We start from the raw sequence: 22,435 nt of genomic DNA on the forward strand, positions 1-22,435 counted from the left end.
GCATCTGACAAAGTAGGATAGAGGCTATGAAAGCTCACGCTACTTTGTCAGATGCTACTTATGGACTTGAGGTAGTCTATAAGGTGCTCTACAATGCAAGGAGTCAACAGGTCTGACTTGAGGTCCTTTCAGTTGTGGCCTCTCTACCACTAAGGACCCTACTAGTGCTATTTGGGGGTGGGTTGTGTGACAGGGTGAAACACTTGCCCTTGGGAACAGCCCGAGAGCCAACAAAACTCATGTCAAGTTTTCCAGGAGATCAGCTGGCTGCAAATTTTCGGAGCTCACATGAGCTGGCAACCTACAGGTGCAAGGTAATTTACTGGCTGCAACTACGGAGATGACATGCTTTTCCTGTTTGGCCTCGGACTTTTCCTGACAAGGGGTCAGGAAGGCCTGAAGCAGGACGTTTTGATAGCAGGTCTCTGAGCAGAAGGATGAGGTTTTGTGACCGTCTATTTGGGGGCAGTTCAAGGGCCAGGTTAGTTCTTCTCGCTATCAGACCCAGTCGCAGGGCACTGCGTGGAAGACAGACTGCTTAGATTTCCCTTCGCTCTTCAGGACCCTGTAACCAGAAAGCTCAGACCACTTTAAGAGCCAAGGGATTAGCGCGCCTCCAGAGAGAAGGATCTCGGTCTGCAAAATGCGCGGGATTATTTCCGAGACCCCGAGTTTTGTAACCCGGTGGTAATTTCTCTTGGGACTTGCCTGAAACGACCACACACTTTTCCCCGCAGAAACCCAGAGTACAAGAGGCAAAACGCCGCGCTGTTTTATTTGCTGAGCAAGCCAGCTTTTCAGGAGAGATGCTTTTCGAAACGTGGCCTCCTGCCACCTCCTAATGGTGCAGCTATCTGTTGTCACAATAGAAGCATCTGTTTGATTTATCAGTTTATATAACACAATAAGTCCTTAAATAAACCTCCATCAGGCCAGCTCTGGGAAATCAGGCAGCGGGGTTTCGTGCCAGCTCAGTCAGCAGCAAGTGTCATCCATCTTCTTTGGAAAAGGTTTGAACTCCAAGGTGTCAGACACGGCAACACGGTTCAGAAAAATGAAAACCTTGGCCTGGCCAGGCCAGGAGCTGCTTCTGATTTGCTTGGGGTCCATCTGATCGTTTTAACCCTCTGATGGCCAGTACCATCTTTTTTTTGCTGTGAAATATAAGCTTGATTGTTCTTTTTTTTTTTTTAATATCCATTTTGACTGTTAACATGGATTACTACTTATTCCTTTTTTTTTGTAACCCGCCTGAGCCAGCATTTTCAAAAGAGGCCAATGATCCCATGGACACTTGGACATCTATAGGGACAGTTAAACATTTCTATTTTCTTCTGTAAATCCCACTCTTACATTTTCATTCCAGGAGCAAACTCTTTTTATTATGCCTCCAAAAAATGGGATTGACTGCTTTCCCCCCTTTCTCCCTCAGCAGGATTTTCTATTTATAACTGCACACCCCCAAACCACCCGCACGACTTGCACGCCCCTGCTTTGGGCTGAGAGTGCAGCTGGAACGGTGACAACCCGCTGGTCCTCTCACATTGAAGGAACCCCTGGCACATCTTGTAGGTCTGATAGCATTTCCCTGGCTCCTCTTTGGAAAAGCAGTGCTCCCGCAGAGCCCCAGCACTTTTCAGCCAGCAAAGAGCACACGGAGAAAGCTTTCAAAGGTGTTGAAGCCTACTTTGTACCTGGATTTTTCCTTAGCTCCCTTGCTTTACTTCTGTTCCCACTGGTTGTTTCCTACTTTCCAATTCAGGAGAACAAGAATAATTTATGTAGATTAAAAGGGTGAAATGGATTCAACAAGAGGTCATCCGAAAGCCAGGGCCCATTTTATTGTGATTCTGATCCAGCTTGTTCTCCGAGATGCAGTCCCATTTCATCCTCCTAGATGTCCCCTGGTTTCTGTCTCAGGTTAGGCTCCAGCCTTGCGGTGTGTCTGCCCCTGTTGAATACGCCGTGGGGTGAAAGTAAATGACCCAGGTCCTGCGAGGAACTGATGCCCAGAAACTTGAAATGTTCGATGTGACGTGGCAATTCTCCTTGACACAGTCGATCTTAAGAAGCCTGGTTTTGAATTTGGACCATGACACGTGGAACAAATCCAAATACCTGCCTGTCATCTTGCCTGAGTAGTTCACGCTGTTATCTGTGCGGACTGCGTGGCAGTAAAAGAGCCTCGACATAATGCCTGGTCCATACGCCACTGATTTGTCCGCTTTCTCTAGCATCACGTCTACAAGCAGAGGATACTCCTGACTTGTCTCCTGTTTTCTTTTTAGGACAGATTTCTGCGTACACAAGGATGAACCCTGTGACACTGTGGGTAAGTCTCTGCGTGAGAAAGGGCTCATTTTGGAGCACAGCTGCAGAGATTCGGTTCTCCAGCTGATCTTTCGTTCTTGGGTTTGCTCTCATGCTGCTTTTGTGTTACAAATACAACTGTTGTATAAATACAAATCAGGGAGCATAGACTGCTCTGCGAGCTTGCTGTAGTCATTAACCCGGTGTAAGGTTTGATGCCTTCAAGCTGAGGAAGGAATGCGATAGCCCTTTCATCTTGCAGTAGCCAGCAGGTGCGTTCAGATGATTGCAACTTGGGAAATGAGTTTTTGAAACCTGTGACCATGTTATTTTTCCACACGGTGAAAAGATTTTAGCTGTGCGACTCCTCGTGTGAAGCAGGTGTTTGACAGCTGACACAGTCTGCACTCGGGGCCTTATATACAGCTATATAACAGTAATATATATAATATATTATAATATATATAATATATGTAGCAGTTATATACAGCTATATATATACATGCAGGAACCCAGTGCTGGACTTTGGGGAGAAAAGTGTTCATCTTTTCTAGCCCCGTTTCTCTTGTTTAATCTCTATCCATGCATAGGATGTTTTCCTCCATTGACATACAGAAGGGCCTGCCAAGTCCCCGAGGCTGGGGACAGATGTTGCATGTGTCCCTGAACAAGTTGTGCTCCTTTGTCCCAGAACAGAAATATCGTGGGATTGATGTGTGCACACGCCATCCTCCTAGTCAGGGTTTAGTGAGCGGCTGACTGTTCTGCCGTTGATTCAGTGATGCAACCGCAGGGCAACCTCTCAGATGCGCTTTGCAATGTCCTGGGATAAACTCTTAGTACATCTTGTCCTGTGAATCTTTTTAGGATTTATCCCGGAGCGATGGACATGGATGTCTTAGTGGTCACACTTTGTGCCAGGATAAAATGGTGTGCCCTAGGGTAAATGTGATGTTTCTTTGTAGCCTGAGTAATAGATATATCAGGATTAATATTAGAGAAAGGTATTACTGAAGTAAAGCCAAACAAAAGGACTGTTTTTTCCTAACCACTCCTACCCGTACCTTAGCTTTGGTTTTCCAGTGGCAGGAACTCTTAACACCAGCACTTTAACTATTCTCTTCTATCCAGACCAGTGGTGCTCAACCTCTCCAGCGTGCAGGCTAGATGAGTGGGGTACAGCTAGTCCGCATGCTGGGTCTGGGACGTGGACTGTCCCTGCGTCCCAGTTCTCCCATTGATCTAGATGGACTGCAACTCCTCTGCCCCGCATCTCACCCTGAGAGCTGCATTTGGTGGTATAACTCCAATTTACTCTCTGTAAATAGTGTATGAATGATTACGCCTCGGCTTCAAAGCCAGGCTGCCTCTGTTTTTACATTCCAAGTGAGCCCCGAGTGAGTTGTGACCGGTAGGTCTCAAACTGAGCTCAGCCTCTGCAAGCTGAGGAGGCACTGAGCGGGGTACTAGGAGATAAATAGCTGTTGAGGGTTTGCTTTTGGGGGGGAGAGCTGTACACATGCTGCAATAGGAGGTCTGAGGGTGCATTGCAATGGTCACATCATGGCGCACAGATTCTTCCCTATCTGTGGTGCACAGGGTGATGGTAGGAGACAAAGGAAGTAAACACAGCATTGCAAAATATATACATTCTCCATTCGAATGTTAACAAGATCTGGACTGCATGTCCAAACTTTCCAGGGGGAATTCTTCACAATGCTCCTATTCTCTCCAGCTCCAATGGAAAACACGCTTCCACAAAGGAAGTGTCTGAACTGTGTACCTGAGGCCGGATGTGGCAGTGGTACAGTACACGGTGATCTCTATGCAGAAATAAAGCTGATGGAAGACACATGCTACCGCTTAACAGACGCTGACTATGTCCGATGCTCTTTCCCCATTTAAAGACAGCATTGTTGAGGACTTGGGGATGGGAATGATCTTTCCATATATTGCCTGACTAAGGAAGTATCCTTGTCATGCTTCCTTTCTGGCCTGGCATTGTATATGTAGCTGCTTATTCTGTGGCCCACCGAAGGCTGGGATTCTTGTGGAGGGGTAGTGAAAAATGTGTGGTAAAGACCACACTTGTTTCTTGCTCCTCTGAACATAGTGTTTCCCAGCATTTTGGAGCACCTCTTCAAGAAAGTGAATCCAGCCTTTCCCCCTCTTGCACTGTCATGTGGCGTTAAAAGCTTTTAATCATCTTCATTCCCATCTCTTCCATGTCCTGTGAAAGAGCAAGGGGTGCACCCTGCACTTCAGGTAACGGTGTAGGTCTCCGTAAGAGGAAACATCCTCTCTTTTCTTATGTGCAGGAAGAACACTGAAATAAGTGACTGCATAGACATTTAAAGACAGGGAAATGAATGAGACTGTTCAGAGCTTGTCCAGCTATTGTGTCAGGCTCTCTGCAAATTCAGGCCTCTCTGCTTCGATTATACTTATGCTGTTAGCTGTTACCTAGAGCCTACTGTCTTGCTCTTTCTTTCACTAAACTTAACCAAAAAGCTTATCACACTTGGGTGGTTTCATATAAGCTCCTTCTGCTTGTCTTCACCAGAGGTGCAGTGGAATAACCATAGTTTCTTGGCTTTGGCAAAAGTCACTTCCAAGATATTCCAGCGATATCAGCAGAGTTCAAGCAGGAATGAAGTTGGCTCTCTTGTCTTTTATGAGGACGATGCATCAGGAGTCAGCGAAGAGGAAGAATATAGTAACGTTAGTACGCTTGTGTGCAGTTGCCCTAGTGTAATGCTAGAGGCTCCTCACTTCCCCTCCTCTGGATGGAATAGGAAATAATGCAAGGTATCGGCCATTATTATGTGCAAACGTTGACTCGTTAGTAGCTGCCATCACGTGCCTTGAAAGCATAGCAAACGGAGTTGGGTCTAAATATCCCCACTCTCTGTTTCAAGACACACACATGTATCATATCTGCACCACTTTGGGCTTCTGTTTTTTAGTACGGTTTTCTATTTATTTTTAATCAAAGTGCGCTTATGTTTAAATTGGGGCTGTGCAACTGGCAGCGTGCAGGTGGCCTGCGAACGGTTAAACTGCAGCCTCTGGTTTAACCTGTTGTAAAGATCCAAATCAAACCCAAAGTAAGGCATATACCACGGGTGGCCAGAGCTATTCACCCGGGGAGCCGCATCCAATCTTCCACCAAAGCCAGAGAGCAGGGGCACGGGGTGCTGAGTGACCCGGAGTGGAGGAGCAGTGCTTCTACCAAAACTGTCCCGTGGCCGCTCTGGCTCACCTGACCGTCCAAAACACACCATTGCTTTTATATCATATGCATTCCCATTACAATATCCACACCACATGTTTGTGCACCTGTCACCATCACCCTTGCCCGAGACAGACATGCTGCCTTTCCCTGTACCCAAAGTTTACCCTGTCCAATGCTGTAATGCAAGAAGAAGATGTCTGTATTGCAGTGAGTCTGGGTTCCTTATTTTTCTTCCTGGCTGTAGCAGTGTTGTACTGTTTATGAGCCTTGAGAAACCACTTCACTTCTGAATGCCTTAGTGTATCTCTGTGAAATGCGGACTTCAATGCAGACGCCTCAGGAGACTGTGTGGCTTAATTAACATGTGAAGTGTGAACGATATTGCCTTTGTGGTGCAACCAGGTCCATAATCTAACGTTGCTCAACCAGCTTAAAGAGGGAGTATGTAAAGAGTCCATTATACTACACGTACTGCAATAGAAGGGCACAATGCATGGCTGATAACAGTGGTATTTTGTGGCCATTCCTTAATTTCTTTGCTTTTTTGGGTGTTAAGGAAGCAAAATTCCCATGGGCGGGAGGCAGCAGGCCAAGGAGGTGCTTGCAAGGAGGTCTGTGCAGTTTAAAGCAGCTACGAGAATTCCTCCTTCATGCATGAAAAGATCCAAATCCTCCTCTCCCTAATGGAAAACCTGTCTGGAAGGCTTGCCTGCCATGCAGACACAGAGAGAGAAAGCAGCAGCAGGAGGTTTGTATTTGTATTCTGGCAGTGGCTCCTCACCGAAACCAATTGCTCGGGGAACCGAGTTCAAGTTTTTTTGGTCCAGCTGCCAAGGTAGTGCTGAAGGTTACATAATGGCTGAAACAAACTCAAAAATGGTGAAAATATGTAGGTATGTCTTGGTGGGCTTATGCCCTCCCAGCCGCTTGGAGGGACGGGTTCGTGTTTGTTTTGGAAACGGGCTGCCGGTGCTCGCTGTCCCACTTGGTTACATAGCTGGCCCTCGGACCAGATGCACTGAAAACAAAAAGGGGGTGGGGAGGAAGGAGGAAGAAAATACCAGCCCTGCAAGCAGGACCTTTCCAGCTCCAGTGTTTCCACAGCCTCTGCTGCTGGGCCCTGCGGCCTCTTCTGGGACTTGAGCACAGAGGGTTCGCTTTATACAGCACAGCCGTCCCTGCCGACCTGCGCCGAGTCAGCAGCTCGCAGGCCTCATGGCGCTCGTGCTCATCTCTTGTGCTGTGACTTTCCCCAGGTCTCCCAGCTCCCACAGAAGTCTCTCAGCTGCCTCCGAGCCAGCTTGATTGAGAGTTTAGTGTCTAGCTATTAATACTGGGCTGAGTCTTGGATCCCAGCGCGTGGACAGATCCCAGCCTCCCTGTGACATAAGCAGATGGAGAATGCCCCTTTCCTTGGATGTTTCCATCGCCCCGTGCCAAAGAAGCAGCTTTCTGGTTAGTTAGGAAGGATCGGGAATATTTCAAACAGCTCTCGCTTGGCCTGGGCTCGGACTCCTTGCTGTACGCAGTCCCCCGGCCCCGAGCTGAATCCGCTGTTTACTTGGGGGACGGGAGGGAGTGGAGGATAAGGAAATCTAGACTTGCATTTAAAACCCCTTCATTATCCTGGCGGCCTCTGGTGCATTCGCTAGAGGTTTCAATTGGCAGGGAGCAGAGCGCTGTGGATGTGCTGCTGATGCATGTCGGGAAGATGTCCCTTGTTTGCAAGACCCCAAAAGTTAGTGATTCTTTCATCTCCTCTTTGAGGCCTCCTGTCCTCGCATCTCCCCTTCCCCAGCTCCCGGGACAGCAAGGAGGCAGTGGAAGGCAGCGACCTTGGCAGGTGCATGGAGAAGCAAGCTCTGTTCTCAGCTATGCTGTCAGCCTCAGGCAGGTCCTTTCTCGCTCTGCCTCCATTCTCCCCCCATAGAAGACCGGGGAAACAATTGGGACCCCTCTGTAAAGGCTGTAGAAAGGCCGGCTCCTATTAAGTTGCTGGGAAGAGATTTCTGTCTCCTGTGGAGAGACTTTTCCATTTTCCGCCCCATCACCTTCCGTTTCCCCCCATAATGTTCAATCTTGCACATTGCCTTTTTGGGGGCAGACCCTAAGAAACGTTTCAGGATTATTTCTGCATGATGCCTATTATATCTCCCCAAATCGTCCCAATCCTTTCATATTCCCTTAGACGTCAGTGGTTCTCGTGCTGCTTATATCTTCCTTACGCTGCTGTCTTCCCTTCTGACCACAGGAAGCTGCGGTTCTGGGCCTGATGTTACCTCTCTTGAATTATTTGCTTCTAAGGTTTTTTGTCTACACAGTACAGATTCCAACTCCTTAATCCTCCCATCACTTATAATTAATCCCTCAGGAAAGGGAAAGGCCTTGAATGGAAAGGAAAAGGCTTCCTCATGTTAAAAGACCTTTTTCAGAATGGCTCATGTTGAGTATTTCTGCAAATTCCAGGAGGATTTTCATACATGCCAGAACAAATAGAAATACCTGCAACTTAAAGCAGTTCATTAGAGAAGTGGCGCTTGGATTTAGAGGTTTCCTTGGTGGGAGAAAGTAGCTGGGACTTCAGTCAGATACAGAATGGCATGTCCAAAATGAACAGTCTCTTTAAAGGGGCACTGTCCAGCTGACTGAGGGTTTTTGACAGCAAGGGTCTGGTTGTTTCTGGCCTCCCCTCCTTTCTGGCTGTGTAAAGTATCTAGTGCAGGTGCTGGTGAAGATCTCCTGTGCTAGGGAATGGGGAATCAAGCTACTGGCTTCAGAGAACTTCACCTTCTGATTCAAAAGCTTTATTTCCATGCCATGTTTCTGCAGCTCAAATGCTGCGGAGCTGCGAGTGTGCAGCTGTTGTCCACTACCGTTGGCAAGGCCTGTTTTGCATGCAACACTTTAGATGGAATGATTTTCCAGTTCCTTTGCACCAGCCATCTATCTTCCCTCTTCCAAATTCCTCCTAAGAGTCCCTCCTTTCTTGCCAGGAGAGCATCATACAAGATTGCATGCCTTCAGATGGAAGCAGGGAGATGGGCACATACCCCCGCCACATAACCACACAATCCCACTGCCGTGTCCCTTGTCCTTCCTCACTTAGTTCTCCTGCTCACCTTCCTTGTTACACGAAGCTCTGAGTATGCATATATGACGTCAGTGGGAGTACTCATGTGTCACACTAAGCACACGCACAGCTGCTTACAGGATCGTGCCATTTATTTCTTGTTCTTTAGGCCAGGAGCCTTGGGTGAAAGCCTGGCTACTTTGAATTCAATGGGAATATTGCCATTGACTTCACTAGGGTCAGGATTTCAGCCATCTTATTAGCACATGTTCTACAAAGCACATGGCATGTTTTTGGCCGCTGTTAAATTAATTGCCTATGGTTTCTTTTTTGGGTTGTGTTTTTTTTCAGGGGCCTTTATTTTGGGTAGTTGGGCTATCTTAAAAAGGCCTGTTTTCAGAGGTGGATGTGTAGTGCTTTCTGAAAATCAGTTGCCCCCTCTCTGAGTCTCAAGTCAGGCATGCCAAATCACTGATTGTTCTTAAATATCCCGACCAAAAATAATAATAATAGTACATGAAAGCCAGAAATTGAAACGAACTAGAAACAGTGGAGCTGATCAGTCCCTTTTCACTAACTCAAGTGAAACACTAAAAGTCAGCAAAGAACATAACTAGGGAAAAATGATACAATTCTCTCGTCCATTTATGTAGCCTGGAAAACGACCCACACACCACGTAGAACCAAGTACACGTTTCCTGGTAGATGCATCAACCATCATATTCAGGGTGCAATTTGTAATGTGTGAAAGTCCTGGCTTCATTTTATAGGCTTTTATTTGCCCCTGTGTATTTCTATGCAAAGCAGGCCATATGAATTTCCTTCACTTCTTAATTCACCTTGTAGCTTTTAGTTTGGTCTTGGTTTGCTGCATACTCCAAGGGAAAGGGTGTATTCTACATCTCTTGATCTCTTCAGATCATGTTCAGCTCTCCTTCTGGAAGAGGTGAGATAGTCAAGCATCCCATTTTGTGCTCAGCCTGGGAATTACTGGGTGCAATTATTGGCCTATTTTAACCAGGATATCCTACTAGTTTCTAGTTTAGATGTTGGGTCTAGCCTATTTTAATCAAGATAATCTTTCACTCTCCTGACAATCTTAATTTCTTTCTTTCTCTGCTTTCTATTGGGAGCAATAACTAACCTGCCTGCAGATGAAATAAATACTTCACATTAGAGGTGCGCCAATATATCAGATCAGCACTGATAAAAGGAAAATTAACATTATCAGCTTTTTTTGGCTGGTGTAGCTGGTTACGTCACCGATCAATATAGTATGTCTTACAGCTGCACTCGTGCACATGGCCAGAAATTCAGCCGGGCAGCGTGGCGAGCAATGCCCTGCAGGTAAGTCTGTGGAGGGGAAGGGGTATGCCCATCCGGCAGCAGTGGCAGCAGCGAGTTGTGCCTCCCGCTGCCAGATGGGTAGGGGATGCTGCACAGCCAGTGTGCGGCTCCCAGGGCAAAGGCAGCAGAGCAGGGAGCCCTCAGTCCACAGCAGGCAGCCCACTTCTACCCTCGCCCTGCTCAGCTCCACTTGTAAAAACATCCCCACACTTAAAAATAGTGGTGGTGGCACTTGAACTAAAGTGGATTTGACCAGCTTTAGTTCAAGTGCCCCCACTGCCATTTTTAAGTCCCGGGACACTGATTCCCTGGAGAAGCTGCCCGCAACCGCGTCCTGGTCCCTGCCTGCAGCCCTGGGTCCCATGCACCACCCTAGCTGAGCGGTGCCCCCAGCCTGAGCCCTTGCCCCACTCCCTCCCTCACCATGGGGGCCTTGAGCTTCCCCCTCACCCTTTCCCCTCCACAGACTTACCTGCAGGGAGCTGCTCTCTACACTGCCCAGCTGTGCTCCAATAAATTGGATATTGGATCAGTATCAACCAATATCCCTGGTGAATAATGGACTATCGGTATCAGCCAAGAAAATCTTTATCAGCAAACCCCTGCTTTGCATTTTGGTTTTCAAATTTTTACACTTGATGGGGTGGAAGAGTGAAAAAGCTTCCATACATTTTTGCAATTATTCCCCTTCCAGTATGTACTTATTTATTCCCTGGCTCCATAGACCCTGGAGGTCCTGGCCCCTCTTACCATTTGCTCCATCTCTTCTATCAGGAGAGTATTTCTCTTACGCTAGTAATGCATTCTTATTATTATCCCCCCATTTTCTCCTTTCTCAACTACAAAGTTGAACCCCATAGGAATAGCCATAGGAGATAATTAACAGGACTTTCTTCTGTCAGCCCAGCCACATGCTTGGTCCGCTGAAGTCATTGTAATCTCACAGCATTTCATGCACTTGGCTCTTTGTGAAACGTATTAGATTTCTCTCTCCATATTCTCTCTTACAGGCACAAAAAGTTAGCCTCTACTCAGTTTACAAAAGTATCTCCTTTATTCCTTTTTAGTAAGCGTTCAGGCCACAGCCCTATAAAGCGACTGGTCTTACTAGTGGATCTGCTGCTCAGTCTTTCTAAATAGTTGTTTGAAGCTAAAAATTTTCTGTAGAGAAAAATAAGAGGCATTCTCCTTCTACACAGGCCTTGATGTCCTTCCCCGTCAAATCATTGTTCGTCGATAATAATGTTCTTCACTGTTTAAACTGCTTGAGCTCCTGATATGTAGCCATCAACTGCTAAGTGAGTTTGTCCAGGATCATCTTGTTAACACAGAGGTGTTTGATTTCAGGTTTGCATTCTTAAATCCTGTTTCCCTTATCACCTCCATAAAGTTATCGTACCTTCAGTCCATCCTACCATAGGCAAACCCTCTACATATCCAGAAATGTATTGTGGGCTACTTGAATTCATCCCATCCAGAGAACGTTGCACTGATTTTACCTTTCTTTCCATAGCTGCATTTAGAGAGCACTGGGAATAGGGCCTTCCCTACCTTAATCCCATCTTGTTGTCAGACAGTGCAGAGACTTCACTCCTGACTCATGCTTGACTTTTTGAACCCGCAGACACACAGTTCTTCCATCCTAAAAATATCATCATCATCAGGACTTCCAGATTCACTCGCTGTGGTCAAAAGGCCTCCCTGAAATATACTGTTGTATACTTTTGCAAAATCCTTAAAACCTGTGGACCAGATGTTCTTCCATCACCAAGATGGACTTTAGATCCTGCGCATGCTGCTATTGTACATAGTTTGTGTCCCTGAAAAACCAGACACAAAAGCGGGGGGGATCCTTTTCCTCCCTTTCACTGGGTTTTGTGACTTTGTCTTGAAGCTAAGATGACCGTGCATTGCAAACATAGACGTATTTGTGGGGTTTTTGAAGGACTTGACCCAGGTAGAATAGGCTCCCACTTAAAACAGACATCACCTTTCATTGCCTCTGTGCTGCCTTCAAAACTTTTAAGGGTGGCACAAAGTGACAGCAAATAGATATCCACGATGTGGCTGCGACAAAAGGAGTAACAGATTGTGCTACTTTATTATGGTGAACATCTTTGCTTTATGGTGGGAAAGCACAGGCCTGCACTATGTTGCTGCCCCAAGCAGGCGCTCCCTGGGTTAGAGAGGCCTGATCCTTGCCGGCACCAATTTTCCCCACTTCTGAAGATGCACCCCAGTGATTCTGGGGGTGCGTCTCTGGACACAGGGGAAGCTGGGGCTGCCAATTAGCTGATCGGGAGCCTCAGCTCTGCAAACACACAAAGTAAGAGAGAGATGCTTCATTTGGCAACATCTATATCTAGCTGTAGGCATGTAAGTCCACTTAGAGGTGGGCTGGGACCTGGCTGCACATATGTATTCTGATTGGTTTTTTCAGTAGCTGACACACATTTGCTCCACAGTTCGCCTGTTTTTCTTACACTCTCCTCCTGTTTTCTATGTGGAAGACGTAAGTCTGTGTAGTACAAGCATCCTGGATAAGGCTTTATTGGCTGTTAGCAAGTCCATCTTGTAGGCAGCTGAGCTGCTTGTGGGAGAAACAAATTTTAAAAAGATTCGAAGGGCAATCGCATGTTTGGAGATGGCAAAAAGCATTCACTGCTGATGGTGTTTCTGCTGAATTCTTAAAACAGGCAGGGCTCCGCTGACTCGGAGAGCTAGGCAGACCCGTGTCCTTGGCTTGGAGTATTTTTTAAACCTCCCAAAGGAGAGGAAGCTGCGTGCCTGATTTTGAAGAAGGGAGACGCAAGGGAATATAAAAAGTAAGGCAGCATGTCCCTACTCATTATGGTTTGTAGCATTTCCCCACCTCGTACAGGAAAGGAATGGGGTTTTGTTCGTCTCCTTGGTCATTTTTTTTCCATTTTTATGAATGATGCCCTATAAAAAAAAATTAAAAACCCACCTTCATCCTGAAATAACCAGGGGCTGACAAACTGATCCCACACTTTGCAGTGCAGTGACTTCTAATATAAATCTTCCTTCAGCATACTTGACTGGAAAGGCCTGCTGTTAACTTTTCATGCTCAATATTCGTTGAGTGTGTAAAAGAAGCAGACTGTCTAAACATGCCAGAGCGTACACTCAAGTAGTCAAAGCATCTCTTCTGTGGAGACCATACTTATTATTTATAAGTAGCCTACCACCATTTGTCAGATCTCATAGCTAAGCAAGGGGCAAATGTTGTTTACAATCTGGATGGGAGATTTCCTTGGAAAAACTCAATTTTTTAATAATAATTGGTTTTACAGGATTTCTCCTGCAGGGATGTTGCATCCTGCACCAGTATCCCAAGCCGGCTGCAGATCAAATGGGCAATTCCATTTCTTTCAGCTGTGATTATTAAAAGGAATATGGCATTAAGAGAAATGTTGACTTTGGCTTTCCAGCCAAATGCTGAGTTTTCTGCTCGAACTGAATTTCCTCCTTAATTATAATGCAATGTCACAGTTGACTTTGCATGTTAAATCATTGTGCACTTGGGCTGGTGCAGGTGATTCAGTGCACTGAATTCCTCTCCAGGGGCATTTCCATGTGGGTTAAGTTACATAAGCATGTGTACTATAAAGCACCTGGGAATGTGAATCGCCTTGCTTGCAAGGCATGTGGCTCTGCAAGGTGTTATCACACCTAGAGCTCTTTGGTTTATCCTTATATCCTGTACTTTGAGGTGAGCATGCTACGCTTTATCTTATCGTGGAAAGGAGACACTTGTACATGACAACCCACTGCCACTCCTGTGTTATAGCGCCCGTTGAAAGCACTGCATCATATTTCTGCGTAAGCCCGGCAGATAAGCAGTCTGAAGTATAAGGTGAGCTGGGCTCTTATCTGCAAGGTTTGGTTTCTTTGCCGGCACGGGCGGTGTGTGCGCTCGGGTTCATCAGCTATGCTAGGTGAGAATTTGTGAATTGTAGTTAGCTCCTGGAGGGATTAGCAGTCTGTTGAGTGCTGCCCAGCAATACATTGCTTAAGCGCCGTGACTTTGCTGATGGCTAAGTGCTGTTTGATCCCCCTTTCTTCAAATCTGCGTATCTCTGAAAGCAGTCAGTTGTGCATGCAAACAGACCAGCCGAAGGCAGGGTGCTAATTGATGTCCGGTTAAGTGTAGCCTGCCAAGTAAATGTCAGGAAGAGCTCTGCAATCACTCCCTGTACTGTGCTTCTACAAATCGGAGAAGTCTTCAGGGCAGACGGGAACGGTCACTCGGGTCTGCAGAGAAGGCTGTGATTGCCGAGTTCATTCACCCTTGGTTTGGTGTTGGTATCGCTGCTGCCGCCGCCACCGAAGTCGACGTCTGCCTGACTGGAGATGGGTTGATCCTGGAAAGCATTATTTTATTTGTCGCCTGCCACATGTACGGGATCTCTCCTTTTCTGCATTAGATTTGTCCTCTTTGTGGTGCTCCCAAGGGCTGAGTGAATAACGCTTAACAGAGCTAGAGCTGCTTTCCTGGCTTTCCTAATGTGTCCATTGCTTGCCAGCCCTGGAAAAGAGGGAAGTGCCCATTTTATGCCGTGTCTAGCAGGTTGTCAATGCTTCGCAAAGGACCTGTTGATCGTCAGCCTTGGGGCTGTGGCCCCAGTCACAGGGTGAGAGGGTCCCCTGCCTCAAGGAACTTCAAAGAGTCCAGAGAGGCGAAAGGTGGGAGAAGTTAAGTTGCTCACCCGAGGTTAGCAAGCTGGTCAGTAGCACAGCAGGGCAGGGACCCTGGTCTGCTGGATCCCAGCTCGGTCTTCTCCGTCTTAGACCTCATGGCCTCTCTAGCAGAATGACACCATTCAAAACAAGCCGGCTCCCCTCCCAAATACTTGACTTTATTTTATTGAGAAGTCACCAGCCTCTCTCCAGTGCAGAGAGCTGCCGGTTACAATAGCGACACTTGGTGCTTTTCCTCGGCAGGTCTCCAAACCCTTTACCGAAGAGGGAATTATCTTTCCCAGTTTATAGATAAGAAAAATGAAGGGTGGAGTGACTTGCCTAAGCCCCTCAACGAGCTAGTGGCAGAGTCCCAGTCCAGTGCTCCAGGCACTAAGCCGTGCTGCCTCTTTCCCCATCTCCGCTCAACAGATTTAAGGATTCAGCCCCTTCCCATTGTTCAGTTTTTCTGTCCATCTTTTTGCACGCCTCCCAGCCTGGTCAGCCGTCAGACAAAGGCATGTGTCGTGCAAGAAGGATGCACCTCTAGCTAAGACGTAGCTGAGGTTTCCCTGCCCTCCCTTCTTAGACGCAGATGACTTATGCAGCTGACTTCTTTTCAGCATTTTTATCTGTTGCTGGCTTGAAAACATTTCAGATAGTTTTATAGTCCTTGCAGCTAAAAAAAAAAAATAAAAAAATCCCTAAGTGGTGTGAAAATATCTCTACCTAGTAGTGCCATAGGCCATGGACATTTATGGTAACAAGGCTTGATTTCTCCACTGGATAACCAGGTAGGAGCATTCCAGTTGCACAAAGGATATGTAATATTGCAACGGACGGAAATGCAGTGTAGTTGTCTGCCGCGCGTCTACATTCACGTTGTCTCACAGCTGCCGAGACGCAGTGTATTTTTTAGGTTAAGATTCAAAATTGCATAGAGGTACAATTTTCCATGATGCACCAAAAATATCTGCTCAAAAACACGTACCAAGTACATGGCTGGTGAGGGAACCTGTGGAGCAAAAGGAGTCCTGGACTGAACCGATTTGTATTCTGATCTGTTAAAGTCTGGCACAATATAGGCTATGATCCTAGATTGTAGTGCCTCTCCTTTAAATCATGATCGTATTTCTGAGAGGGCTGAGGAGCAGATTAGTCTGTTGGCTTGTTTCTGGGCTATTCAAAGAGATGGCAAGAGCTTTGAGGACTTGAAGATAATACGTTTGCTTAACCCCATTATCTAGAGTATCTACTAAATCGTTGCTTAGGTTGTTAGAAAATGACTAAAAACATTTTCAATAAGGGGATAAGCCAAGGGGAGGTTTTCAAAGGCATAAAGGAGAGTTAAGTGCCCAGTTCCCATGGGAAGTCACAGTAAAAAATGCAGACTTTCCAAATCTGAGCATATTGTACGTAGGCTAATGGGAAATGGGAATTGCATGTACGTACTTTTTCCCTTTGAAAATCCCCCTTCCCCCCTTTGCTTATCACCATATTGAAAATGCTTTTTAAAGAGGATGGGCACGACATCCCACGTCTTTGTCACCTTGATACATTAAGGAACATTTAAAAAGCTTCTCATCACTGCGATTCAGAGTCTTAAGTCCATCCCCAGCCACGACTGAGAAGTTTGTGACATGGTAGAATATCATTTCTCCCCTTTCCCGCAGCACCCTTCATTAGCATTGCCAGGGGTCATGCTTTGCTACCAGCTGTTAAGGAGGTCGTCTCCACTTTCCCTGTAAAATCAGTATCCTGCAAAAGCAGCTGATTGGAGAGAGACTTAAGCTGAGGCCGTTCCAGCTCGTACTTCAGGAGTATGAAGGGCCAGAATTTAAAAAAATTCGGCTTGATGTTCTCCCCTCCATTCCACGTATGGGACCACATTTGTAGGTGCTTATTTTTTTTCAGAGCTGCTGCTGTACACCAAGATACAATGGGCTGGCTGAGGTGCCACAAGCTATACGTGATGCATATTTATTTAATAGCCCCCATCACAAGCTGAGCTTTCCCCACAAAAAAAAAACATGGATATGGTGTATGGAAATATGTGCAATGCCAATAAAAAATGAACATATTCTAATATATCCTCCCCTCTCCTCCATCCTTCACGTTGTCCAGAGAGCAAGGAGGGTGTACGATACTGCACTTTGCATACTGTGGGCCTCTTGGGCTCTATGGGTGTCTTTGCATGTGCTCCAGAGGTGGGGAGGGGTGCTTTAATTAGGGTGGCTCCGAGAGCTGGTCTGGTTAAAGCACTTGCAACGTCCCAGGTATTTAGCATCCCCTGCTTCTAAATGGTGTCAGGGGTGCTTCAACTGAAGCTTGCTGAACGACCTTTAGTTAAAGCCCTGAGAAGGGATTGCCATTTTGTCTTGTCTCCTGCTAAGGCCTCCCAAAGGTTTGGGTTGGTCCTAAAAGCCTTCATGTCCTGCTCGCAGACATCTTCAAAGTGCAGGTTCAGGCTCCCTACTCTTCTTGCACCACCTGCAATTTGCCCATATGGGATGTCCTGCGAAGATGGCCAAGCCCCAGTGTAGGCGCCACTGTCTGAGTAGTGCAGTGATGGTTGGCAGGTTGGCTTGGGTGATGACCAATGTGCTGGTAATTCTGTCTTGCCACGTGATGGCAAGGATGCTCCCTAAGCAGCGTAGGTAGAGGCTTTTCAGCTTTTCTTGGTATGTATACGTTGACCATGTTGGAGCAGCATCCCCACATGTCTACAGGCACGCCAGGTAACAAATTAAGAGGAATGACCAAGGCCTAACAGTCTTTAGGTCATTGCCACATACTCAAATTGAGAAGGCTTTGGATCCTAAACATCTATGAGATTTAAAGGAAGTAAAGGCAGGTGATGCGGAAACATTTCAAAGACGTCTGGACCAGGCTACTACCTTAGGGAGAGGTCTCTCCAAACAGAATGACCTCCTCGCCTCCAAAAAGTTCAGACAAGTTGTTATCATTTCATTGCCAGGTAAAGTGTCAGCTGATGCAGGGGACCACAAAGGCATCTTAACACCTAGAAAAGCAAAACTAGATTAAAGATGGTCAGTGTAGTTTCTAGGGAAGGAAGTCGGGTCATGCCTCAAACAGTTTGTTGTAATTCTTGGAAATTATTGATCGGATGGGGGTGGGGGGGGGCACATGTGCATATGCATTCAAAGGACAACAACTTACCTTTTTTGGAAAAGATTTGACAGAGCTCCGTTGCCATAGTTAGTGTCTGAGGTGCACCATCCACAGGACCTGAGGAATATGGGGTTTCTAGGGTAGCTAACAAAAAAGAATAGAGAAAGATGTATTATGCCCAAGCCCAATCCGAATTATTGGAGGGGTATAGCCCAGCAGCCAAAGCTTGCTTTCAGGTTTCTTTTGTTTGAAAACTGACTTGGATGCTGAGGTTGAAAACAAGGTTTTCCCATTTATGCAAATCATAAAGGGAGAGCTGGCGTTAATGAGCACAAATGCAGTCCAATAGCCAAGGCTTTAGATGATCCCCAGGGAAATATTTGTTCATAAAACAATTTGGGTTGTTTTCTTCTCTGGGATGTTTTGAATTTGCAGCTGGGTAGGAACTACAGCGATTTCTGGCTTTAGAGATCACCGCAGGCTTTTCGGAGCTGCAGGTGAATTCAGCGTGGCACTTCCCATCTGTGGCTTTGCTGTGCCTACCTTTTCCTTTTGGTTTCTATTTCCATGAAAAGTGGGTTTTTCCACATTTATAGCAGGTGGTGTTAGATGTCTGTCTGTCTAGGGATATTGTTCTATTAACTGTGAACAGCGTGGTCTTTTTCTTCTGAATGTATCCTTATCCACGTGTGCACGCGCATGTGGATGTGTGCATGCATACTGCTCTTGATCAGCAAATCCAAATGATTTATTTGTGTGTATGCGTAATAGATAGCAAACTGGTTCATTTGGCACGCTTAAGGGAATGTAAATGATGGCAAATTATTCAGTAGTGTATGGTTATCACTAATTCATAGGTGATGACTGGGTTGAGGTGCTGGCAGGGGAACTGGAACAACAGCAAGTCTAACCACATTGGCAAATTATCCTACAGGTACATTTCCCAGAGTTATCTGCGCATTCACATCTATCAATACTCTTTCTACCTGTCTGTCTAAATCTATTTAGCTAACAGAAGAGGGGGCACAGACCTATTGCAGACATTCCCCAAAGGAAATATTCTGGACAGCACTTTGAATTGGCTATGTGTGTTTAATTGTCTGCCACATCATAGATATTGGGTTTTTTTATACAAATATGCTAGGCCGAAAGAGGCCTGTCTAGCAGCTTTAGGCTGTAGTCCAGCACCGAGCCGCCTAACACCAGCCCAGCGCTGAAGTCCCTGGCCCTCCATACGAGTATAGAGCCCCTTCTGCACCTATCCCAGCGCCCGTTCCCGGTCCTGTAGTCCGTAGCTCTTGGTCTGAAGCAAAGCAGCTGGTGTCCCAACTTTCCAAGAAGATAATAGAAACGCGTTGAGCGATAAAGAAAACAACCTCCCGACCCATCAGATGTCTTTTTCCTTGTGTTTTCTTTCAGCACGCTTTCAACAGCGCAAAAGACCTTTTGTGTTTGCTTAGCTTGGAATTAGCCTAGTGTTTGCGCTGCGGTTCGTGGCTGCGAGCAGTCAGCAGGTTCAAACATTTGTTGGCTTTGTGCAGTTGCTCTGCTGGCGTCACGTCGTTTTGTGCAGTCGCTTTGACTGATGTGTTTGCACTGAGGCTCGCCGTGCCCGGCGGCTGACGGCGGTGTGCACGTGAACCCACTGCCGAGCAACTGTGCGGCTGCTTTAATAACATCATCTAGCAAGCCCTCGCGCATACAGTCAAATTAGTGCTGGGATAAACAAGTATTACATTGCAGCTACTTAATCAGAAAATATTGGCCTCCTTTTGTCCCAGTCAGCCAGAAAGCTCTGCACAGGCCTATATATTTGCTATGACGTTAAAAGACCCGCTGTAAAAAAAAAAATGCATTAGCCTTTCTGGGTCTAGACAGATGAAATCACTGTGCTGATTTCAAATGATACCAAAATAAGCTGTTAGGATCAAAGTGTTGCTGTATCTACCCGGGTGCGTTTCAGCAATTTAGCAAACTTGCATTGGTACAAGATCATGCAAATGTTACTGCTAGATTGTAATAGCTGATGTGCTCTCCCGAAGTTGAGTTTGCCCCCTGCCCTGCTTTTAAAGGGGTTTAAAAAGGTCCATTTGTCCATAGCGTAGGGTTATCAGAAGAGAGGGAAAGCAAAAAGATTGAGCGAGATCCTATAGCAGTCTCACCCAGAAAGCACTTTGCAGCTTCAGGGCACTTTAGAAATACCTGCTAATGGAGCTGGGGGCAACTGCTTCCCTGCGAATGCACTGGGTGCCAGGATGCCCTCGCCAGCTTGCAGGAGAGGGCCCTAATGTCTTGCTTCTGTTTTGCTCTCCCAAGACTGTCGTGGCTGCTGCTGGGAAAGCCCTGCATTGGAGGACACAGGTGTAATTGTGCTCATGGCTAATTCTGTGGGATTTTCCTGTCCGGATGAGTGACTTAGCAACCACAGGAGGTCATGGGAAGCGCGGAGGCTTCCCATAATCCGGTGCTCAGTTGAAGCCCCTGGGAGTTTAGTCAAGAGAGAGAGCAAGACACATGCACACAGCAGGTGTGACAGCTGTCTGCGGTCCCACTTCCTTTCCTGTCACCCTCCTGGTAGAGCCGCCTGGGTTCCCAACCGTGAGCTCCTCGGGAGGTGATGCTGGGAGATCAAGAGCCTTGTGCAGGCTCCAGCGAAGCTGGCAGCAATCCTTGTTAGCATTTCTTCTGGCCCCTGCATGCTGTGACAGTCCACTGGTCCTCTGGATCCCAGACCAAAAGGCGTCTCCATGCACAGCATAGTGCTTGTAGTTCTGCTCAGGAGCAGTATGTGGGGAGCAGGGAGCTCCCTCGCGGGTTTGAAGTGCTCCAGTGTCCTTATAACCCTGAACCACCGGGGTTGATGGCTGCTGCGGCTGGGTATGTTCAGAAACACCGACTCCAAGTGATGCTGAATGCGTGTAAGTCTCCATTCATTACTTTCATTAGTCTTAATAAAAAATAGGGTTATGTTTATTAGTCTTACAGCAGTGCCTAAACTAGATCGGAGCTCCACTGGGCTTGGCAGGGGTTGATGGATGCTCCGGCTGGGTATGTTCAGAAACACCGACTCCAAGTGATGCTGAATGCATGCAAGTCTCCATTCATTACTTTCATTAGTCTTAATAAACAATAGGGTCACTTTTATTAGTCTTATAGCAGTGCCTAAACTAGATCAGAGCTCCACTGGGCTTGGCATCTTACACACGCGTCGTAAGAGGGGGTCCCCTTGTGTGACCAGCCAGCGGGTCCAATAGATGGGACAGACTGGGAGTGGGAGAGAAGAGAAGCACAAGAGGCAAGATTATATTGCTAAGGTGACGCAGCAGATGAGTTGCAGAACCGGGACGGGGATCCCTATCCACTTTGCCTAGAGGAAGGGAAACACAACCTGTCTTCCCAATAACACCGCACACTGTGACATGATGTAATACAGCCTCCTGCTTCACAGCGGGAGTTAGACAGGATCTTTGAGATCAAAAACACAGGCCTCCGTGACTTGAGGTAGAGGGTTGACTTTACAGCTGGTAGTAATAGCAGATTCTTGTCCCTCGAGTGACTTGACTATTAAAGGGAGACCTAGAATGATTATCTGTCCTGTTGCATGAAATCAAGGCCAGCATTTTCTCACTATGGCCAATCTCATGTCATTACTGATGTACCCACCAGGACTAGCAGGTGTTAATAGTGGATGTTTAGGGTGATCTACATGTCTCTCTGCATCTGCCACTTGATGGAGTTGATTTCAGCAGTGGTGTCTTTAGCCGAATAGTTCAGAACTAGTCCCAGTCTCTTCTCTTTTGTGCCTTTGGTTTAATTTGTCATGTCAAGATGCATTTTCAAGCTGGTGGGGGCTAAATTTGTATTTCTTCATCTAAGCGGAGTGATTTTTCAGAGATGCCGAACATTCACAGCGCCACAATTTCAGTCACTATTTGCCCTGCTCGCTGAAAGAAAACAGTCCCGACAGAGACCAGACTTCTGGAGACAAGATCTAGATAAAAGACGTAATCAAAGATCACGATCCAGCACGTAGTTAATGGACCCATTCCAAAACCCACTAAGTCCGCGGTAAGACTCCTATTGACTTCGGTGGGATTTAGATCAAGGCCATGGTGCTTATGAAAACTGGCACAACTGGAGCGGGTGCAATACACATTCAGCATATTTTTTGTGCATGCCGAGAAGTTGTTTATGTTGTCATTAATCCAGTGGATTTGCTGGGAAATGCTAGGCATTTCATCACACGGCGTTCACTCGAGGCTGCTGCAACCGGGCAGTGAAGCGAGCCTGTGCAAAAATATACCCCGTCTGCTTATCACGAGTGCACAGCTGTTTAAACCGCAAGTCAGACAGGTACTGCTCTTGCTCAGCAAACTACTCACTGAAATGTGGGTCAATGATAGTGAAGAGTTCTGCTGAACACAAAGCAGATCCAGGACGTGGTTTTGGGCCGGGGCCTGCAGATCTGAGTCAGAACTGGAAATGTAATCCTGACAGTATTCAGCACAGCCATAAGCCCCTGCACTTCCCCAAAGAGTTTTCAACCTCTGCCTATGTGAATAGGAAAAAAGTCTTGCCTTTACATTCAGCTACGTGCTGGGATGCGTGCAGCCTGATAAGCTTAAAAACGGTGTCTGCTG

General features: G+C 46.6%; 1 protein-coding gene across 2 annotated transcripts in view; it reads left to right on the top strand.

Moving 5' to 3' along the window:
* ADAMTS17 (ADAM metallopeptidase with thrombospondin type 1 motif 17) overlaps nucleotides 1-22,435 on the top strand; it is a 261,444-nt gene that overhangs the window by 48,101 nt on the left and 190,908 nt on the right. For both annotated transcript variants that reach the window (XM_019477538.2, XM_019477539.2), the window contains exon 7: nucleotides 2,289-2,332. In XM_019477538.2, coding sequence (XP_019333083.1) covers nucleotides 2,289-2,332 — 44 coding nt within the window. The remainder of the gene's footprint in view (nucleotides 1-2,288; nucleotides 2,333-22,435) is intronic.

This window comes from Alligator mississippiensis, chromosome 11 (assembly GCF_030867095.1).
Source record: "Alligator mississippiensis isolate rAllMis1 chromosome 11, rAllMis1, whole genome shotgun sequence".
Classification (NCBI taxonomy): domain Eukaryota; kingdom Metazoa; phylum Chordata; order Crocodylia; family Alligatoridae; genus Alligator; species Alligator mississippiensis.